This window comes from Lissotriton helveticus, chromosome 9 (assembly GCF_964261635.1).
Source record: "Lissotriton helveticus chromosome 9, aLisHel1.1, whole genome shotgun sequence".
Lineage (NCBI taxonomy): Eukaryota > Metazoa > Chordata > Amphibia > Caudata > Salamandridae > Lissotriton > Lissotriton helveticus.
Window position 1 is genome coordinate 92104205 of NC_136070.1, and position 21044 is coordinate 92125248.

Below are 21044 nucleotides of genomic sequence, written 5' to 3' on the forward strand. Positions count from 1 at the left end.
GTGGACATTGACTTGCTGGAATCTGCTACTTCAGCTGCTTTGTTGGCCCTAGTGCCGACTGACCCTTAGACTCACTACTTTGGTCTGGGGCGCGGGAGCGACTTTTCCACAATCCAGGAGCCACAGGCAGAGCCTTCTCTTTTCAAGCCCAAGGTGCAGCCGGTGCAGTCCAACAGTCAGTGCAGCCTCTCTTTGCCAGGTCAATCCTTTCTCCAGTTCCATCGTGGTCTGAGGTTGAGGGTGCCAGGGGTGCTATATTTATTGCCAGAAAGTTACCCTTTGAATAACTTGTGGCTATGTGCGTCATCAAGCAATCCCAGAGGTCACTATTCTGCCTACTCTAAAGATGTTTGAACCTTTCCCTGGATGTTAGAAGCTTGGTAGCTCACCTTAGAGGTGCAGCCATGTGCGAGCTAAACGCCCATGGAAAATCAGTTAGGTAACTGGTCCCCCTCCCTGTTCCCCCCACCAGCTTGTCTACCTGAACATGAGTGTGTTTGGCCTTTTGCCCTCCAAAAGGCTGCTTCGCCTTTGATGCTCACCTTTTGGGCCAACACCCTATGTGGCTTCCTGCAAGGGGGAGGCAACACCTTCCTCTGTAGCAGGCTATTATTGTTCCTGAGCCTGGGAGTAGTTCACACGCTTCCCCAGGAAGGCAGAAGGCTGTTTGGAGGCCAGCAACTGTGTGAGGCCACTGAACAAACTGGGCATCAGAGAGACAACTTTCTAAAAGTTGCCTTTCCTTAAAAGTGACATTTGCATCAAGTCTAGTTTAGTGCCACATTTAATTTGATAACTTCAAGTACCCACTTTGGTATTCCCATTCATAAGTTAGCCGGACTGATAGGTCAGCCGGTAACTATATTAGCCAATGGGGCTGCCGACCTTTTCACATTGAATGTGAGGAATCTTGTCTAATTAAGAGAGACACTGATGAGTTTTATGCCAGATTTTGCACGTTAACCCATTATTGGTTGGACACCAGTATATATGACAATTATTGCAATTCATCAAGCACTATTGAAGAGTGCAAGGCGAAATAATAACCCCCTCCTGATGTGAGAGTGTCCACATACGGTCGATAGACCTCCTGCCTTAGACTGTCGCGGGTATTACCAAGCCTTGGTGATATTGCCCTTCCCTCTATTGTCCTGATGAAGACTCTCACGGCCGAGGTATAATCTACCCGTCGGGCCACTAGACGAGTCGAAACGTTGACACCCTATCCATGATCTCACCCGGCCCTTGACCCCCCTCTCCCCTCCATAATCCTGACGTGCTTATTTTGGAACCTATGTCCATTTTTGCATTGATCAAATTATAAAGAAGAGTATTAAGGCTGGGTGTTTACTGAGACGGTATTTTTCAAAACTGTCCGTTTTGCATTGTAAAGACTGTTACTGTATTTGTTGTCACCATTTTTTCTGATTCTTTCTCTTACTTTTCTAAAAACACTTATATCATTCCTTATTACGACTGCTTTTGCACGTCCTCTCTTGGGGCATAATCACCTTTGGCCAAGTTGTTGTATTAATGTATTGAATGTGACACTTGGAAACTGTTTTTATGAATTCACAATATCCATTGAATTAGCAATGAATTAAATTGCCTGGTAACAAATAAGTCTGTTGCTGTTTTGCTTGTTTGCTGTACCATAAGTAAGATTAATCTCATAGAGCTGCAGAATTACGATATGCTCTAAATAATTTTGACTCAGTAACTGTGTATTGACTCATGCTATGCTTTATTGGTGGTAAGGACCATTGTTTCTCATATCGCAATTTACCCAGGTCCTGGACCTATTGGGTTGCCCCATTTTAGAAAATGACGACCTTTTCACAGCAGAAACGATAATTTGGAAGTTTTGCTGTAAGGCCATGTTAAACCTATATGTCCTACTTAATAACATACAGCTCCCTGCTTTAGGGCTCAATAGGCCTGCCTTAGAGGAGTTTTATATATATCTTTAAGGGAAGTGGGGGGCTTTGCCATTGGTTTAAATGGTAAAGCTGAACTAGCATTTTCAAAACTGCTCCTCTAGGCTGCAGTGGTAGGCTGGGTACAATTCTTGAACTTTGCCTCACACGGTAGCACAACTTACATGCTTTGGGTACCCTTGGTACCATATACTAGAGACTTAAAAGTAATCAGCTTGTGTCAATTGGGGGTAGCCAATTTAACATACACACTTTAATGGGTTAGAACAGTGGCACTGAGGTTTAGTCAGAAGGTCTCAGTGCACTAGGAGTCGATAAACCAGCAGCATCAGTCCAAATCTTTGTTGGTGATCATGTAGAAAAAGGCCTTTCCTTACATCTGGTATGTAGCCTTCCTCTACTTAACTTTGTCTGGAGAGAGACTCTTTAAAGTATGTTAAATTTTTATTTAACCACGATAAGCACAGAATCTAAATCTGAGTGTGGGTTTTTTATAGCACATACATCACCAGTGGATAGCAGTAGTGTCATAAATCATATAGCGTAAAATAAAATTCCACCCGGATAGGGTATAAAGAAGACCATAGATCTATTTAGAGGCAATAGATGTGAGGTGTCTTTACGTACATTAAAATGAGATTTTAAACTTCCTGCCTTCTTGCCAATACATTATCCATTAGACGAGACTTCCAGTCCCTTTGACTAGAGGTTACGTTTTTAAATGTATTTGTTTTTTTAGGAGGTATGGTTTGCAAAGTAATATTAGAATACTTTAAGTAAAACAGGCCCCAACCTTGCCAATACAATTGAAATGTAATTTTTGACCAACGGTGTGCTTCAAATGCTGGCTATTTCTTTAGCTGTTAAGTGCACAAATGTGTTCCTATTTATGCTGTTACCTCCTGACTGCAGTTACCCACAGATAGTTTGATTCCCACTGCATCCTGGTGGTAATTTTATGTCATCACTGGTTATACACAAGTCCAGAAACTCGGACAGTGCCCTTTGGAGCAGTGTTTGGTGGAGCTATAATTTATGGCAAGTCATACTTGTTCCAGAGTATTTTCCAGAGCTCAGTGATTTGTTCCATGCAGTTGGTTGATTACAATATTTTACACCTAAGTCTTCTAATTCTATTAGTGTTTCCTTATTTAACGTGACGGTCCTTAAAATCTTACCCGTCCCCTTGTTCCAGGAGTTATATGAAGCATTTCTGCACAGCCGCTGTGAATCTGTAGAAGCCAAAAAGGATGCCATTGCTCTGAGGCTCAGCATCCGGACAACCAACGATCTCCAAAAGATTTTGGCCCGAAAGCCCCGACTTGTCCAGGACTTGATAGAGTTCCTGTTGTCTGATGACACCAGCAGCTCTGCAGTGGAATACAATAACACTCTGCAACATATTTATGTGGATTTCCTCTTGGCTTCTCTAAAGTCACTGCAGAAAGTGGAGGACAGCCAAGAGTCGAGCTCTGAGACTGCTCATCAGATATACCGCACTTTAAGCTTGATGCACTTCAACGTGGAACACCAGGCAGGTGAACTGAGATACGTTTTCAAGGAGCTCTTTGATATCTGCATTGATCCAAGATGCTTGTTGAAGGAGGAGCACCTTCTTGGTTGTCTTTTAAGAAAGCAAACCCATGCCCTTATTAGCCTATACGAAAATGTTGCCACTGAGAGAATTAGAGAGATGCTTGTAGGACCAAAGACGCCAGAAAAAGGTATGGACATTTATTTAATCTGTAATTGTTTTAAGGGGATACGCAACATAGATTTCTTTTCTTGCAATATTGATTCACATTTTGTATCTGTAATATTTACCTGCCTGAAAAACAGCTTAATTTGTTTCCTCTGCTATAACTGTGCAGGCCTTTGCCGCTTCCTTTTATCCCTTCCAATACGTTCTATAATTTTCTGGTTTCGTCTGAAAGGTGTTGCACTAATCTAGTGTTTGAAAACTTTACTAGAACACAAACCATTTCTTTTAGCAGGTTAAATATTGTTGCTCATGAGCTGATGAGACCGTCTTGAAGGTTTTCTACCTACAAAGGAAGCTAACTTCTTTCTGTTTTACTTTATTTATGCTCTTGGGACAGATGTTAAGTGATCATTTTTTTCATCTAGTTATTTACGGTGTGAATGGTTGCATGCTGTAAAGCAAGTCTTGCTATTGCTTCATCATCTTTGAAAATATGGAGTTCTGGGGGTAGCTGTTGAAAAAAAGTCACAGAAAATGACTTTCATACTCAAACACTGTCCATAAAAATTAGTTTTTTTAAAGAAAACAGTATCAGTCTTCTCAAGACTGGATCTTTATCTGGGGCGGTGCATTATTTTTCTCTTTAATTAATGTTTATTAAACAGTGTTTCAGTAGGCTTGTTTGTATTTCTGATTGCCAACAGATGCCATTTCGGCTTAAACCAGATTCCAGCACATTTTCTTTAATGGTTTAGGATAAAAAATATGAAAGAGGCTTAAAGGTTGTCACAATGTCATTGCAAAAAGTAAAATGGTCTCAAATAAGCCAGCATGTTGAATGCACAGTTTAAATCGAGGGTCCGACTGTTACCAAGATACAATGTCCTTTGATATAGTGTGAATGGCCTGATTTCTTGTGCAATGTCGTATCTTCTTAATTTCACAAATACATGCACCAACATGTCACTCTTTCATCAAGTAGCAAGCATTGGCAAAGGCAATAGTTTTGATTTTAATATACTCACATAAGTAAGCATAGGCACCAGACTATCATTTGTGGACGCCTGTGTTTGCATGCTTTAGTACAAAATAGCCACACCCACATTAGGTTTGCCACTGCTTGTTTAGAAGAGTATTTAGAGAAGCTCTGGCAGTCAGTTGTGTTGTCAGGCCAGAGCTAACCAACATTGACCAAGTCAGGTAGGTTTGTCATTTTCTAAGGGCCTGTTTAATAACAGTTATGACTGTGTGTATGTTGCCGTCAGTAGTCCTTGAATGAAAATCTAATAATGAAGCATCATCTGTGCCCTCAGTGAAGAGTGTTATCAAAACGGGTCACAGTATAAATTTGTATTGGAGTTGTGAACTTGAAGGCACATATCACAAGTATTGCTAGTGCATACTTTTTACTAAGGGTCGTTTTTTCCTTTGCATCCTAAAGAAAGCCTATATGCACTTTTATTTAATTTATGAACAAAAAAGCTGTACATCGAACAATATTATAATAGCAAAGGAAATTTAATTACCATCTAAATATGATTTGTGAATGGCATTTTGTCTTTATAATTGGCATCCAACTGGCAGTGTCTTCCTAAGCAAAACACCATAACCCAACAAATGGCATTGGCGGCATACATCAAAGAATACAAATCCACTCAGTATCCTAAAATGAGGCACCAGGACTATACAAGTGTCCCCAACTGTAGTGGTAGCCAAGTATGTGAAGGGCTTTGAATTAGACAGCAGGTGGAACCATCCAGTACGCTAGAGTAACAAATGGAGGGGATTCCCATTTCAGGATCTCCTGAAGGCACTGGTTGCTGAGAAGCTGAATTTCTATGCCATCCACAGAAACACACACCAAGCGCAAAGACTACACCTTGTTGTTTCTGGGGTCGAATCCGAATAATTGACCTCATACTCCCGCCTCAGGACGATACACAACCATATGCAGAGGAACTATTCTCAGGGGATGAGTTTCAAAAGAAGTCTTAACTCCAAGGAAAGGAATGGCCTGAGAGAACAATGTTCTTCTGAAGAACTGCCATAAAAAGTCCTAAGTGTCAGAACACACCACTGTCCTGCAGACTGAGTAGCACTGAATGGCACAGTCCATGCCAGAGATAGGTATCAATCAATCAATCAATCGGGGAATTTTAAAGCGCACTACTCACCCATGAGGGTCTCAAGGCGCTGAGGGGGGAGGTGGGTGCAGCTATGGGATTAGCCTAAGAGCCAGGTCTTTAGGCGCCTCCTGAAGGTGTGCACGGTGGGGGAGTGTCTGATGTCGGCTGGGAGTTCGTTCCAGGCCTTGGCAGCGACATAGGAGAAGGCTCTTCCTCCCGCTCTGGGTCTCCGGATGCACAGGGTTTCTGCTAGGGCGAGATCTGCTGAGCGGAGGTTTCTTTTGGGTATGTGGAAACAGACTCTGTCGTTGAGGTATTTTGGGTCTAGCGAGTCATGGCGAAGGAGGAGTTGAGGATGATGCAGAGGTTTCAGGTGTGATCCGTGGGTGTGAGTTGAGCTTGAGGCAGCTACCGCTCATCCAGGCTGTGACTTCCTTCATTCCTTCCTGGAAGCTGGATCCCTGGGGTACTCCGCAGTTGATCTCGGTGGGTTTGGAAAGGAAGGGGGCGGGGAGGAAGTCTGATCCATTGGGTTCTACCAGCGAGAAAGGAGCGGATCGAGTCGAGGGCGGTTCCCCTTATTCCGGCGTCGTGGAATCTGGCAGCGAGGGTGCGGTGGGAGACTGAGTTGAAAACAGTGGAGACATCTAGCAGGATGAGGGCTGTGCTGTGGCCCTGGTCGAGGAGCATTCAGGTGTTGTCTGTGGCCGCTAGGAGGGCAGTCTCGGTGCTGTGGTTTCTTCGGAATCCGGACTGGGAAGAGTCAAGAACGTAGTTTTCTTCAATGACGGTGGTAAGCTGGGCGTTGACGATTTTCTCAGTGAACTTGGCTGTGAAGGGGAGGAGAGAGATGAGGCGGACCTTCTTCAGGTCCGTCGGATCGGCGGAGGGTTTCTTGAGGAGGGGCTTGACCTCGGCCTGTTTCCAGTCGTCGGGGGGAGGGGGGAAAGGCCAGATTCGAAGGTGATGTTGATAGTGTGGCGTAGTTCGGGCGCTATGGTGGTGGCGGCTCTCTGGAAGATGTGCGGCGGGCAGGGGTCCATGGGGGCTCCCGAGTGGGTGCTCCTTATGGTCGTGGTGTTCTCTTGGCTGGTGACTGGGGTCCAGGTGGTGATGGTGGGCTGGTTGTCCTTGTTGGGGGGGAGGGTGCTTTCTGGAGTTTGCTCACTGACGTTATCGTAGAGGGTCTTGATATTTGTGTGGAAGTAGGTGCTGAGCTTGTCACAGAGGTCCTGCAAGGGTGTGACGTCCGTGGTTTCGCTGGGGGGTTTGGTGAACTGCTGAATGATGTTAAAGAGTTCCTTTGGGTTGCTGGAATTGGAGAGGATTTTGTTCTGGATGAAGGTCCTCTTGGTGGCTCTTATGTGTTGGTGGTATTCTGTCTTGGCGTTCTTGTAGGTAGTCTGGTCTTCGGTGGCTTTGCTGTTTCTCCATTGTTTTTTGAGGGGCCTGATGGAGCGTCTGGCTTCTTGGAGGTCGGCGGTGAACCAGGGGGCATTCAGGGGGTGCTCTCTGTTGGATTTGCGGAGGTTTGCGAGCTTGTCTGCGCAGCTAGAGATCCAGCGGCGAAGCTCCTTGGCTGCGGAGTTGGCGTCAGTCGTGGCGGAGGGGGGGTCGTGGATAAGGGTGGAGTGGAGGTGTTCTTTGACCCAGTTTCTTTGTGGTGGCACGGCTAAATACTAAGAAACAAAAACCGTACAAGGCACAGATAAGAATACGGGGTACTGACCAAGCTGAAAACGGGAACTGCACAGAAGCCGACGACAGCAGCCTCGAACACCTACCAGGTGGAGGTGAACGGTGTCTGCGGCGGAGGCACACACAGCGGATCTGCTGGGGAGAAAGCAGGTCTCAGACCAGAGGTCTTGCTTGTGCTCCACCGCAGCAGCCGCCATCAAATAGGGAAGGGGGGAGGAACGTGCAGCTGGCAGGCAGGAGCGGGAACCAGCAGGGTCCGCAGGGGCAGCAGCGGTGGGAAAGAGACGGGCACAGGAATGCAAAACCGGCTAAACAGAACAGGGCACAACAAGCCTAACAACTAAGAAACAAAAACAGTACAAGGCACAGACAAGGATACGGGACACTGACCAAACTGAAAACGGGCATAGCATAGAAGCAGACAACAGCAGCCTCGAACACCTACCAAGTGAGGGTGAACGAGGTTGGTGGCGGAGGCAGTCACCGCGGATTTGCTGGGGAGAGAGCAGGTCTCAGACCAGAGGTCTTTCTCCTAGGGAAACATAAAGGTCAGGATTCTCAAGGCTGATGCAGTGTTGAAAATACTTAGATGACAAGATCAAATTCACAGCCTCTGCAGTTTTTGGTGTAGAGCCCACAGACTCAACAAAAAGGTTCAGAAATGTGCCAGATGTTATGCAGAGAACCAAATAAATAAATTCACATACTTGTTGCCAGCTCACCTCTGTAGACGGCAGTCCTTCCAAATAAATGGTAACTTACATTTGAGTAGCCAGTTTCTGAGGATTTTGGGGATTTTCAAAACACTTATGAAGAATCCTGATATCCATCTACCAGTTGTATCCATGGCTTATGGTCCATCTTGGCATCCATGAACCACCATAGCTTGCGGGGTCTAGTTGCTCCCAGGGCTCAGAAGACGCTGTAGAAAGTCTGCAGCAGCGGGCTGGGAGATTCTCGCACCTTGGCCTGTTTTTTTAAATTTTATTTAATGCAGCTTTATATAGCACAAACTCGACCCAAAGGTATTGGAGTGCTTTACATGAGCACTGGTTACGTTACACAAGGACTCATTCAGGCACAGGGAGATTAAGTGATTTGCCCAGAATCACAGGATGTGGACGAGACCATGAGGCTCGAACCTTGGTTTCCAGCACCAAAGTCGGCGGTCTAGCCGACGGACCACATCCTCTCCCCATTCTTTTCATGCTCATGGCTGCAGCTCTTTCTCTATTCAACTCGAAATGGCAATCACTTGCCTGGGCATTTGCAGCTGCCTTTTAAGGCAAATGCACACTAGCCACCTCGACTGTTAAAATCTGAGAGCGGGTCAGAGTGTTCCAAAGTTTGGGAAAATGATACACAAGGGAGCGGCCGCAGCTTCTTGCTTCATTAACCGTAGGTACCATCAGAAGCCCTTCCTTACTTTGACCAAAGAGGCCTACATGGAGCATAGAAAGTAAGTAACTTCTGAATCTAGAGATTAAAAAGTGTGAGGCTCAGTGAGGAGCCCGTTGAACTCCACAGCATAGAGCATGGATCGATGAGTAAAGTGAGTTTTTGCACACTTGGAAGTTCCTGGTTTCCAGGAAGGCTTCCAGCGATTTAATGGCATTCCAATAATTGAGACGTCCTTCATCCTCTGGGTAAGAATAGTATGTAACATGGTGTCGAAGGCAACACTTAGGTCTAACATTATCATAGCTGCTGAGCTGCCTTTGTCCAGGATTAAATGGAGTTCCTCAGTGGCTACAAGCAGTGCGGTTTCGGTACTACAGCCCAATCTAAAACCTGTCTCGGTAGGTTGGAGAATGTCATGAGCTTCTAGAAAACTGGGAAGTTTTTTATTGACATGTTTTTCCGGAAATTTCTTAATATCGGAAGCAGGGAGATGGGCCTGTAGCTTTCTGTCAGAAGTGGGTTATTCATAGGTTTTTTTCTAGTAATGATTTTACTATGGCATGTTTCCATTAGGGGTAATATTTCCACTTGCCAGGAAGTGGTTCAGAATATCGATAAGAATGAACAATAGAGCCTTGCTGCCCTGATCCAGATCTAGTGGTGATCCTGATTTTGATTGATTTAAGGATGGATTCCATAGTTTTGTGGCTTAGTGCAGTAATAGTCGATGCAGTAATAGCCGACAAGGTGGGTCCTGACCATGAGATGTGATGGATGTAGGCAGGAGATTAACATTTTTATTAACTTTTTTAAAGAAAAATTAGCATACATATTGCAACGTTCTTATGAGGGTGGTGAAGCTGTGGAACAGAAGGGTAAATCCATGAGGTTGTTTACCACTTTAAATCGTTCCTTGGAGAAATTAGGGGCATTCTCAATTTGTTCCTTAAAGTGGGCTATTCTGGCCTGCCTTATGGCTCGATTTTAGTTTTTTTATGGCAGTGGTATTGCATACCTGCAGTTGTTTTCGCCCTATATATATTATTCTTGAACAGCTCTTCTGATATGGTATAGGTTAGCCTCATCCTGTAAAAGGAGCAGGGTCTCTAGCCCCTTGCCTCGGCCAGATGTGGATGGATCCCGATGGGCTTGCCTTTGGTGCTCCAGCAGCGCGTCTGCACCAAGATGTGCCTCCAATACTGAGCCAGACTGAGGCTGAGCGCCTAGACCGCTGCTCCCAAAATGGTGGTTCTAGTCTAATAATATTGGCAACCAGGAAGTGGCTCTGAAGACGGCCACTGTCCTGATAAAACGGCCCCTGCCCTCCACCCACAATAAAATTATAACAGCCAACACTTTAAAAGAAACTTCCCTCCGAAACGATGATTAGAAGCAATTTAGTTTAAAAAAAAATAGCAGCACTAAAATTCAACAAGGTGAGTTGTAGGATTCCACTGACACAGCCTATAGGCAGACACACCTGGTTACAGGTATCTGGATTTCACTCTGAGGTTCAACAACACCTCATTGGACTGCCATTTGATGGGTAACATCTTTTCGGACAACGATTGGATGAGTTGTTAGAAAAATAAATAAGTATACTGACATGGTTAAGGTACCAGATGTTCCAGAGCACCATCAACCGATAAATGGTTTCAGGAAACCAAAAACATTTCCCCTACCAAAGCCAGAAGCATCGGCATACCAGCTACATCAGTCCTTTCCAGAAACATAGCAACTATCCAGACAAGCACAGTGAGCCAGGAGGACATTTCATGGCAATTGAGATGGCATTGCGCAAGGTGCACAAGGAAGAGATACTTCTGCCACCAAACGATGACCACTGCATTCCCCATATCTTTTAACACCTGTTGGAGGAAGATTAGGGTTATTGCTCTGCGCAAAGGAATATAGCATCAGCGAGTCGTTGCTCATGCATAATGCTTTGTGTTTTATAGCATTCCCCCAAATTTCCCACAACATCCCAACAAAATAAACAAGGATCATCTCCAATTACAAAAAGGGTCCATAAAGATGGGTTTGTCATCAACGCTCTGTGCTCCCTAATTCCCAAAAAGGATAAAACGCTGCAGCTGATCTGGGATTTAAGAGCATTGAATCACTACATAGTTTCCGAACACTTCAAAATGGTAACTCTGCAAGATGTCATTCTACTTCTCAGTATGGGAGACTACATGATGATACTTGATTTAAAAGATGTGTAATACCACACCCTCATCCATCATGTGCATCGTCAGCACCTGAGGTTTGTGGTAAGTCAAAAAGTGGAAAACATTACGAATTTTAATCTCTTCCGGTTAAAGTAACATCACTGTTAACCGTATTTGTAAAATGCTTAGTTTTTACACCTCTGGCACATTCAGGATGCAAGCAGCGAGTCACTATGGCTTTCTTAGGAAATATTACACTTGCAGATATTTATGAAGCTGCAACATGATCTCCCATTCACTGTTTTATTAAACACTATTCTGTGCATATTCACGCCAGACAAGAAGCCTTAGTTGGGCAAACTTTACTTTAAAATTCAGTTCCAAGGATCTTCCACTTATGCTAGGAAACCACCAAGTTTGCACTACGGGTCCTCTTTTTCGGTCGGTACACAGCTAAACATGGTGCAAACAGAAAATGTGTCTTGCCTGTAACACTTGTGTGTCACATGAGGTGCAACCAAATTCATGTACTGCTTTGCCTAGATAATTGGCTGCTTTAAGGGACTTGTCTCAATTCTGTGCCTTGTTCATACTCGACTCAATAATTCATTCAGCTTCTGCACAGACTGACTGGTGTTTATAGTCCATGCCCGAAAGTCGCATCTATTTCCGCAACAAACTCAGGTTTCTTGGTTTCTGGGAGCGTCACTCAAATAAGTCACAGCCAAAGTTTGTCACAATAGATTTAGAATGATGTCATTTCAAAAGGTGATTCCCATCTACTAGTTTTTGCAGCCTCTGACAGATGATAAGGAAACCTTTAGGAATGAGGGCGTAATATATTGCATTGGTGCTCCGTATAAGGTTATACATGAGGCCTTTACAGGAAAATCTAGCTCCACAGTGGTCACAAGTGACTGGAATTTGGGACGTTCTAGTCCAGGGAGAACCCGATATTCTACACAAGCTGTGGTGGTGCAGCAAGAGGAAGTTATTTTTGGGAAGATCATCTCTGGGTCCCCACCCGCAGAAGATGTAAACGCGGAGGCCTCTGTCGCAGGTTGGGCAGCTCACTTACAGAATCTAACAGTTTATGGACCATGTTCTCATCTGCTCAGGAGCAGGCCCTACACATCAGTGTGTTGGAACTTATGGTTGTTCACTTAGCCCTCATTTGTAAACTTAATTCAGGACAAAGTTGTCTCAATTCTTACAGACAACATGACCACAATGTATTACCCAGAGAGAGAAGGGAGCCACTCACCTCAGCTGTCAGAATTGTCTCAAGAGATTTAGCACTGGACAATACGTACAAAGTACACTTGCTGACAGGGCACCTACCAGGGTGGACAATGCCTTTGCTAGCTTCTAGATCCTTCACTCACTCTTCTGAGGGTGATGACACCTGCTAAAAAAAGGCTACCTTCCATGAAATAAACTGCAGAATTTCTCACTGTGATGGGGTTTCAGACAGTAGTCCCATCCTGTCTGGGTCGTCTTTGCTAAGTGACGATGAAGTCTTCTGTTCTCTAACTTGGATTGAACTGGATTCCTGCTATTGTGACTATTGTAAATTTGTGGTGCGGTTTATACAGACCTTCCCATTCAAGGATAAACTCCCCCTCCCCCCAATAGGGACTTGCCCAGGCAAGAGATAAAGACATCTTTAGTCTGGATTATACTGTGTTTTCTCTGTCTTCCTGCTATCCCCATATATGGGTCTATTCGAGGAAGCTACCTTTCTTCCTGCCAACTGTTGTTCATTAGGGCCTCCTTTCAGACCATGTCTCTTTTTTAGCCTCCACCTTTCTCTCAGTTTTTAGCTGCTACACTTGCTGCGGCCTACCTTTTAGAATGCATTTTTGCATTTGTCACCCTGTGGGACGGGTTTGCCCAGACGTGGGTCCTATGTTCTCCATGCCACTGGAGTCAAGCTATCCTGGCTGATGAGGGCTGAAAGCCCGAAACCGGTCCTAGGATACTTGTTTCCAGTCCAAGGGAGGACCTGGCCTGGCAGTTCGGGCTGTACTGTTCCCATTGGGGGCAGGGTCAAGACTGACTTGCATATGGCTGCGTCTAAACTGGAATGGCATGGTGAGCAAAAAAACGATGGATTTAGGCCCAGATCTCTGTACTGAGGTGAATGTATGACATTATTCTGTCCATCAATTGTTCGTTTTGCATTTACCTTTTAGAATGACTTCTCAGCTCAACCACAAGACTTTCTGTTCCTGAAATGCTCTCCCAAACACACTTTGTATTGATCCTTACTGCTCTACATGGTCTTCCACTCCACATTCATATAACACCTACATGACATCGGAGTCCAAGGATCCATTCCTTCCTGATTGGAAGGACCTAGTCAGTCAGGTTGGTACCGTACACCTCAGAGGCCTTAGACCTTATCTGCAGAGTTCGCAAGGATTTCGCTGTGATCAACCCTCTTCAAAGCCTACAGGATCTCTGTCTAGTCAGCATCATCTGCTCTCACAACATAAGTGTCCTCTCTCACGCAGAAGAAACGCAGCTCATTCTCTCACTCGCAGACAAGATTCCTAGTACCCGGATCAAGTTCAATAGCTACATGCCTGAAATTGCCTACTGGGTGAAGAACAACTGTCTGAAACTGAACACTTACAAGTCAGAAATTGTGATCTTCCGGAAGGACGCTTCATCATGGCACTCAAACTTGGTGACCAACAGAGCTAGGACTTATTCTCTTCCAACACCAAGAACCTCAGGATCATCATTCACACAAACGCGACAAGACCATGCAAGTCAGTGCCATCACCGCCTCATGCTTCCATACCCTGAATATGCTACGGAAGATTTTTAGATAGCTCCCTCTCAGCACCCGGAAAGCTGTCACGCATGTGTTGGTCACAAGAAAGCTGGACTACGGAAACACCCTTTATGCCGGGATCAACAGATAACTCACCAGAAGGCTGCAGACCATTCAATACTTAGTGGCAGGTACACTCTCAACCTACCACACTGCCCTCCTATCCCACCACACCTGAAAGAGCTCCACTGGCTCCCTGTAAACAGACCAGCACAATTCAAAATCCTCACCCATACTTTCAGTGAACTACATAACACTGGCCTAGCATACCTCTACAATAACATCTGCTTACGGAAACCTTCCTGACACTTTCCCTCATCCTGACTTTCACATGCGCAAATTGCACACATACGGATTACCAGACGGCGGTTGAGCCTTCTCTTACATCTCTTGAAGCGTGGAACGAGCTGCCGCTACACATAAGAGTCTCCTCCTCACTTTTTGAGTTCTTCAAGATGCTGAAGACTTGGCTTTCGAGTAGTCCCAGTAGGCCTTTATCTTGAATAAACTCATACCTGCCCAGTAGCAAGTCACCCTCCTAGACGATAGTGCGCTCTACAAATCTACATAAGATAGGGATTTATATGGGAGTTGTGGACTGAACACCCAGAAAGTCAATGTTCAGAAAGTGAAGCAGGATTCGATTCCCTCCATCTGATAATGGCAAAACCACCAAGCCTTCCGCCCGAGCTTTTCCTGTCCCCGCTGGTTGGGCATCCCTTCTGAGATTGTCTCAAGGCTTATTTCTTATGCTTACTAGGTCTGGCTTCTGCTTTCTAAATCACAGTGTAGGAACTTTTTGGTCCCATAGTTCTCCATTATTTTTGAGTGCTATCCCCTTCCATTAAGGGTAGTCTGCAAACTTCACTATTTATTTAACTCTCTCTCCTTAAACTCGTTTACTCCACTGTGTACTTTTTAAATGCTTTGTGTCTGTGCTGCCAAATAATCGCCATGTGTCCTGTGGTGGCAATGGCTGGGCCTTACTGCATGAAGTTGCACCACTGCTTGGTATTCTAGCATTCCAAAAGCTGCTCCAAATAGTCTGTGCTCGTGGCTGCTTTTTATCTGGAAAATGTGTGTTATGTTCTCTTTGTGGATCGCAAGCTTATGCTATTTGATTTTTTTGATGTATGTTATGAGCTAAAGAGAATGGAGATTTAAATATCCATATTTATTCATACATTTTTATATATCATGAACATTACCCAAAGGTGTTTAGGGCACTGCGGAATACATGAAGCCTGCTTTTATTGTTCTTTCTAATGCATTTCACAATACTGCATTAGTTGACAACAACCAGATGCGGTTGTCTCCTAAACTTCTCTGTATTGTAGCATGATGTTCCTTGCTCTGCCATTTCCCCTTTTAGGTCAAAGCCTACCAGACAGCACAGCTGTCTGGTGCAAAAATATTTCTTGTTGGCATTCCGTAAGCTTCCCTGGCAATACATTCGCCCATTGCTTACCATTTTCTTTGCGGTTTAAAACTCACATTGTCATGCTTTCAATTTGTTGTTTTAAGTTGTTGTAGGATGTCCAGCAAGACATTGTTAGTTCCCTTGTTTACCATCGCTTTTGTATTCCTCCACGAGTCCTTGCTTTCTGTAAACAAGCCTTTAAATGTTGTTCTTATCTTGTTACATTTGCTGTGCTTTCAAAGACAAAAGTCAAATGACAGCCTCTGTCTTATGAGGGAGCTTGGCGTTTACTTTTCTTTCTATAACTTCAATATGATAGGATATCTGATAGGTACTACTAGCCGCAGATTTCTTCCTGTAGAATTATCCCCAGGCGTGAGACTGGATCCGGAAAACATACGTCAGTTTTTTCCTTTTCTGCGTGCAACGCGGATCCGGATCGTGCTCTTGGCCTGTTTAGGTCTTTCCCTTTCGCTATTGTGTGTGTGTGTGGGAACAGTGTGCGAATGCCTTCAGGCTTTAAGACGTGCTTTTCTTGTGGGCGCCTGATGTCGACGACGGACCCTCACCCCATCCGCATGTGGTGTTTGGGGGAACACCACGATTCCACTGATTGTGAAGTGTGCCAGCAGATGAAGCCGAAGTCCCGGCGGGAGCACCGGATGAAACTTCTCTCGGCTCGCATGTCCAGGTTGGCGTCGTCATCTCACCCGGCCCATGAAGAGGGTTCTCGAACCCGCTGCCTCCCTCGTCAACAGCTTCCTTCTCCCAGGTCGCAGGAGCGTCGCTCGCCTGTCGGTAAGTGTTGCAGTTTGTCCCCGAGGGTCGGATTCCGGCCTGTCGGGGGCATGGCCTCTCCGCGGGTGGTGCGACCCCGCGTGTCGTCCCCTTATCCGTCAGTTCCCGGTGTGGGGGCGACTAGAGCCCAGGTGGAGACATATGCGGCGGCTTTGCAAACCTCGCTGGCTTCTCCTCCTCCTCCTTCCACTCCTGGGACGTCAGCGGATCCCTTGCAGTGTGCTGGGCCCTCTGTGGCGTCGCGGTGGCTCCGGCTGGCTCGGATCCAGGTTCGGAGGATGTGGTGCCGTTGGGGTGCGGCCCTTCGGGGTTCCCTCCTTCGGACCACGGCACCTCTGCTTTGCTTGGGAGGCACCCCCGAACCCGTCTCGGGCCTCTGGACAGGCGGCGATCTTGTCAGAGGCCGAGGTGACACCGCTTCGGCGCCGGCGGCTGCTGGCCCTGGCGGCGCCACAGAGGTCGGTGGAGGGCCCCTCTCGTCCCGTCAGGGGTCAAGGCTGGCGGGGGACTCCTCGTCCCTCCCCGGGTCCCTCTCGTCCCTCTCGTCCCTCCACGCAGGCGGTTGCCTTGTTGGAGGTTGGGTCGGTGCCTTTCCGGCGCCGCTCCTTAGCCGCCCCGGTCTCCTGCACCATGTGCCATGTCGAAGGCCGCCCTAACGTCTCCTCTGGCGCCGGCTGACGACTATGTCCTGCCTCAGATTGCAGACTCAACGGTGCTAGGCCGGCGTCGGGTCGTTGACTCGTCTTCGGACGCCTCCTCTTTAACAGAGGTTCGGCGTTTGCTGGTGTCATCCTCACCGGAGACGGGCCACCGCGTTGTGGCTTTTTCACCGGCGTTGTCTAAGGGCGGCTCCTCGCTGTCTCCGCAGCCGTTTTCTTCGCCAGAGTAGTTGCAGGTTCCCCATTCCTCGGTCCCCCTTCCTTCTTTCCGGACCTGGCCCTTCCCTCTTCCAGTTGGCTTGGGGGATGGCCGCCTTAGCTTGCAGCAGTCGCCTAATGAGGAGCTGCTTTCCCCTACGCGGGGCCCTACAGAGTCGGGTGCGGCTTTCGCTTGTGCTGTTTCCACGGCTGTGCGAATTTTGCGCATGGTTGACCCAGCAACCCATTTCCCAGTGGATCATCTTCTGGAGGTTCTCCATCAGGGCTCTGATGGCAGGGAGCTGTTGCTTCCCTTCGAGGGTTCACTCCATTCTTCTCTCTTGGGGACGTCCCGCCACGGGGGATCCGGTGCCCCAACACTTTCTACACCGCCATCACCCGGCGCCGTCTGATTCGGTGTGTCTTTGCCTTCACCCCTCTACCAGAGGCCCCATTTGCAGACTGCCTTTCTTTTTCTGCAGCCGCTGTTTTCTCTCCCGTCACGGGAGGCCCGCTAGCTGGATTTCTGGGGGCGCAATATGTTCGCCTCGACTAGTGCAGCTCTGCGGAGCCTTAACATGCTGTGTGTTTTGGCTAGGACCACTTCTTGTTTGTGGGACTCGGCAGAGTCCCTTATGTCTACTGCTTCATAGGAGGGTGTCTGTGTTGATTTGCGACACCATGTGTTGGATGGCCGGGAGCTGGCGGCGTTTATTCTTCGCTCCGCTCCGGTCATCTCGGAGGTGCTGGGTCGTGCCATGGCTTCTTCGGTTGCCCTTCGTCGCCACGCCTGGCTTCGGGACAGTGTGTTCCCAGAGAACGTTTTGTACCTCGAATGCCGCCGAGATATGTCTCCCTATGCGGACACACGTGGTGAGTTTAGTGTAGAGTAGTCGTGTATACGCTAAAAGGATGGGGCCAATATTTGTTCGTTGCAGGACTGAAAATAAATACTGCCAAGTGAGGGTATCGAAGGCCTTTTCAAGGTCCAGAATGAGGCAGGCTGATCGGGGATATGTGCCTTTCACTTGATCCTTGACATGAAAAATACGGTGTATATTCTGAGATGTGTTCCTCAGAACCCACTCTGATCCGGATGGATCAGGGGTCGTATAATTTGTGCATATCTGTTCGCCAGTATCTTCCCGAGGATTTTACAGTCGGTGGAGAGGAGCGTGATGGGACGTTAAGATGCCATGAGCTGCGGGTCACGATGCGGTTTTAGGAAGGTAACCATTACCGATTCCCGCAGGGATTTCGGCAACTCCCCTTGTTCAAGCGCGGTCACGAACATCGTTACCAACCGAGGGAGTAACAAGGGGGAGAAGGTCTTGTAATACTCCAGTGGGAGCCCATCTAGTCCCGGTGCCTTGTTGCGAGCCAAGGCATGTAATGCTTGGATAATGTCGGTGGATGTTATTTCCGCGTCCCGTGTCGTTTTATCTGTCTGTGTAACCTTGGGGACTGTTAGGGGGTCTAGAAAATAATCTATTATGGCCTGTCCGGTCGGGGTCGGGTGACTATATACTTCCGCATAGACAGATCGTCTTGTTTAGTGACCGTGGCGAGGTGCTGCTTGGCTTTAGCGAGTGCCCGTTCTAAAGTCCGCTTGACCCCTGTTTAATACATTCCCCCCAGGCCACTCCTTTAAATGTGTCCCATTCCACCAATGCTGACAATGCTGTGCCAGCATTGTGAGTGAAGTAGTCTTGAATGCTTTGCCCCTGATCGTGTTTAAAGACCTGATCCGTCAGACAGTCTCGGGGTAGACGCCAGGTAGGGACTGGGGGATGCGGGGGCGTCCACCTTAATCGCAATATGTGGGCATCATTGTCCGATACGATCCTACCCATGTAATCTGTGTGTAAAATGTCTAATCGCACCCACAGGTTATGTGGGATGGAGTGGAACGAGTACAGTCGGGTTTGTGGGTGGTTCAGTCGCCACGCATCCGTGAGTGCCCATTGGGTGACCCATGCCGGGAACCTCTCAGTTTGCTTGTGGGCAGGGGAGTGTTTGGGTGGGGGCTGAGAGCGATCTAAGTTGAGGTCTAATGTGCAATTGTAATCACCCCCTAGGATCCATGGAATGGAAGTGAATTGTGCTAGGATCTCAGTGAGACGGTCCCAGAATTTGTCATGCTCTACATTCGGGGCGTATATGCTACCTAAGAGCACTGCTTGTTCGTCTAGGAGCCCTTCTAGTAGGGCGTATCTGCCTTCTTTGTCTTCCACCCGCCTGAGTTCCTGAAATGGAGTCCCCGGCCGAACCCAGATCAGGGCACCACATGCATATGCGGAGTATGTAGTGGCGCATATGGTGCCGCATATGGTGCCGCGCCATTTAGTTTGAAGTTTGCCTACCTCAGTGGCGGTGAAGTGCGATTCCTAAAGAAATGCGATCCCGGCATTATGTCATTTTGTATAGGAGTATACAGCATAGCGTTTATTCGGCGTATGGAGGCCTCTGACATTGAGTGTAAGAATACTAATGTCAGTGTGCTGCGCTGCCATTGTCATGTAAAGTGATCAATGTACTCGGGAGGGGTGTGTAGCTGTCGGAGCCACTGAACATGTGCTTCCCCAGTTGGGTGAGGTGCTCACGCGACCCATCCTTGCGTTCAAACCAATTCCCCCACAAGGGGGGAGAGTGTAACAATTTACTGCGGGGGTGGTAGTGCGTGCGCGCGAGGCAAAGCACTGATCTGGCCTTTGTAGGGTCAGGGGGGTGTGGGGGTCGTGTAAGAGCTGGTATATTATGGCCGTGTTGCATTGGCGTAGCAAGTGAGTCCAGATTACGCCGGTCCACAGGGCGGTTTCAGTGAGATCTTCTCATGCCGAAAGGGTGCTCATCTGCCCGTCCAGGATTGCGTCGGCCATCTGAGGGGTGACCAGGGGAGGTGTGACAGAGTCCCTGCAAGATAGTGTTCTTTCACTGTAGTTCTCTCCTTCCGATTAAAATACGTGGGGGGTGTCGATCAATGTCCTGCGATAGGGGGATGCATGGAGGTCGATCACTGCCTGTAGCGCTTCCCGCCGTTCTTTCACAATTTGCATCAGGTCCGGAGAATCTTGAGAGAACGATCCAGTCCCGTGAGCCGCCCCACCACGTGGATACTTCGGACCGCGTCGTCTAGATCTCGGCAGTTTGGGACTGGGAGTGCGCGTAATCTCAGCTCTAGTTTGCAGTGGATAGTGTTGATCCGCCCAGTCGTGAGCTTCTTCGGCAGTGGCAAAGAAGATGGCGGAGCCTTTATACAGGACCTTTAGGCGGGCTGGGTAGAGCAAGGAATATTGGACATTGTTCTCCCGCAGCCGCCGTTTCACGTCAAGAAAGGAGGACCTTTATTGTTGCACTGCACTTGCATAGTAGGAAAGATCATTATTTGTCTGTTTTCCACTTGTAAGGGGCTAGCCAGGCGGGCCGCACGCAACACCGCGTCTCTCTCACGAAAGTGTAGAAACTTCGCCAGCATCGGTCTTGGGGTGGCACCTGGTGGTGGCTTGCGGGCTGGGACCCTGTGGGCGCGTTCAATGGAAAAGAAGGCAGTTCTGTCTGTCACCGGGGTAAACGATTTCACCCATTTTTCCATGTAGTCTAGTGGGTCTGATCCCTCGATGCCCTCCGGCAGACCCAGCACACGGATGTTACAGCGTCTAGAGCGCCCCTCCAAATCAACTGTGCGCTCTTCCATGACGGTTAGACGGTGGAGGACATCCTGGAGTGTCGTTTGGTGCTCCTTGACTGTGGGCTGTAGGTCGGCTAGCGTTTTCTCTCCGTCCTTCACTTTATCGGCCAATTTGCGATGGTAATCTTGGATTAGGCTGATATCGGTCGCCAAAGTACCCAGCCGCTCCTCCATAGATAGCCTGGAGAGTTCGATGGCTGCCAATACCTGGTCCAATTTGTCAGACACCGATGGGTCAGCCTGGGATGCGGCAGCATGTGTCCATGCCCGGGTATTCAGCATATTCTCTGGGGCTGTCTCCGGCACTGACGTTTGCTGCGTCGCCCACAGTTTCCCCATGTTGTAGAGCGTGAAGCTGTAGCCCGAAGTGTAGGGCACAGCGAGGATTGCGTCGCTGGGGTAAG

The 21044-nt window shown here is 47.5% G+C and overlaps 1 protein-coding gene across 1 annotated transcript in view; it reads left to right on the forward strand.

Annotated features, from left to right (window-relative positions):
* LOC144783137 (zinc finger FYVE domain-containing protein 26-like) overlaps window positions 1-15312 on the forward strand; it is a 73819-nt gene extending 58507 nt beyond the window's left edge. The window contains exons 4-6 of the mRNA XM_078662272.1: window positions 3133-3661; window positions 13552-13727; window positions 15250-15312. Of these exons, the coding sequence (XP_078518398.1) occupies window positions 3133-3661; window positions 13552-13727; window positions 15250-15312 (768 nt within the window). The remainder of the gene's footprint in view (window positions 1-3132; window positions 3662-13551; window positions 13728-15249) is intronic.
* The last annotated feature ends 5732 nt before the right edge of the window (window positions 15313-21044 follow it).